A 1,565-nucleotide genomic window follows, 5' to 3' on the forward strand; every position below is an offset into this window, starting at 1 on the left:
GACTCAGTGGAGAAACAATTGTCCACAGAATTATATGCACACATAACCTTTTCCACAGGCTTGCTAACTATACCAAAATAGATCTGCCACAAAGTAAATACATGTTTGTAAGGATACTGCTGGACGAATCACCCAACTCAGCAGCCAAGTGGTTAAACATTTATGATTTGATTTTTATCTCAGCTTGGAATGTCGTTGGAGTGTCCCACTTCTAACAACTGTTTGCTAAGTTAAGGCTTTAGTGTTTACACAGCGCTGAATGAAGCAGCCTGGTCACCAGATGTGAATGCTTCCCCAGACTGGAGTTTTCAGTCAGATCACCGTCCTAATGGTCCCTGCGCCAATCTTCTTCCTCAGGACATCCACCAGCCTTTGCAACCTGGGATGGGGGGAAGGGAGGAGAGAAAAGGAAACCAATATTAGGAATGTCCTGACTGAAAGAGACAGTGTTTGCCCTGAACCAATATGTCCCAGGGGTGGTCATGCTAGGAAACAAAGCATTACTGTAACAGAGACAGGCTCCTGGGGCAGAATGCAGACAATCTGAGAGAAACTTTTAACCTACAACCCGGCCTGTCGCAGTCAGAAGAGTGTGTTAACTCATCTCCCACTTCGTTGTAAATACAATATCTGAGGGCCTCATGTCTCCCAAGTTTACACAGTACTTTGACAGTTTGTGTGTGAATCTTCTTACTGAGATGCCATGACACAGGCAGCACATTTGGCTCATGGAGGGTGGGAAGAAAGCTTGCTGTGTCTGTTGCTCTCATTAAATGGAACAGCCAATTCTCTTTGGTCTCTGAAAATACCCCTGTGCTTGATTCTAGCTTAGCTGTGTATGGGTTGGATGAATACTGTATGTTTATGTTTCCCCATATGTATGGAATGTAGACATTTGTTTGCAAAACTGATGATCTGTCACATTGGCTAGTTAGCCATAGGGAATTAGAAACCCTTCATTAGGTCTCCTCAGTCTCTGTCCTGCCAGGGCACACTGCAAAGTACCCAGTGCCGTTTGTTAGGAAGGACCATAAATGCATAAACCATCACCAGATATTGCCAACTAGACTCAGACACTATTCAGTCTGTCAGCAGATGTGAGTCTGAGTCTAAGAAAAACTAAAGCAGGTGCAATTATTTATTTAGAAAATTTGCATGCTGCTTCTCCAGAACATGCTCAAGGTGGCTAACAACTAAAATAATGACAATACCCACAAGTCCATAAAACCAAGTTAGCTAATACATAAAAACAAGCAAAAAACAACAACCAAGTCAAGCCAATAAAAACAATTCTAGGGCATAAAAAGCGTAAAACAAACAAAGCAGTCTAAAATGATATTGATAAAACAGTCCCTCCAATAATTATTCTCTCCAGTACATCACCTGTTCTCAAACACTCTCAGCAGTCCAGGACATTGCTTCTCAGTTCAGAGAATGTGTTGGACTGAAAGAATACAGAGAGGTCCAGTTTCTTCAAAGTACCGAGTGTCTTGAACTTTCTTAAAATCCATGGCAACAGGAAACACTACTCTCAAGAACTTAAAAGGGGACACCTAGAGATGGAA

The 1,565-nt window shown here is 42.2% G+C and overlaps 1 protein-coding gene across 1 annotated transcript in view; it reads right to left on the reverse strand.

Annotated features, from left to right (window-relative positions):
- Positions 1 to 312: 312 nt before the first annotated feature.
- The window catches only part of MIPOL1 (mirror-image polydactyly 1), a 213,270-nt gene continuing 212,017 nt past the window's right edge, over positions 313 to 1,565 (reverse strand). Inside the window, exon 10 of the mRNA XM_015410227.1 lies at positions 313 to 379. Coding sequence (XP_015265713.1) covers positions 313 to 379 — 67 coding nt within the window. The remainder of the gene's footprint in view (positions 380 to 1,565) is intronic.

This window comes from Gekko japonicus, unplaced genomic scaffold (assembly GCF_001447785.1).
Source record: "Gekko japonicus isolate JY-2015 unplaced genomic scaffold, Gekko_japonicus_V1.1 scaffold1150, whole genome shotgun sequence".
Lineage (NCBI taxonomy): Eukaryota > Metazoa > Chordata > Lepidosauria > Squamata > Gekkonidae > Gekko > Gekko japonicus.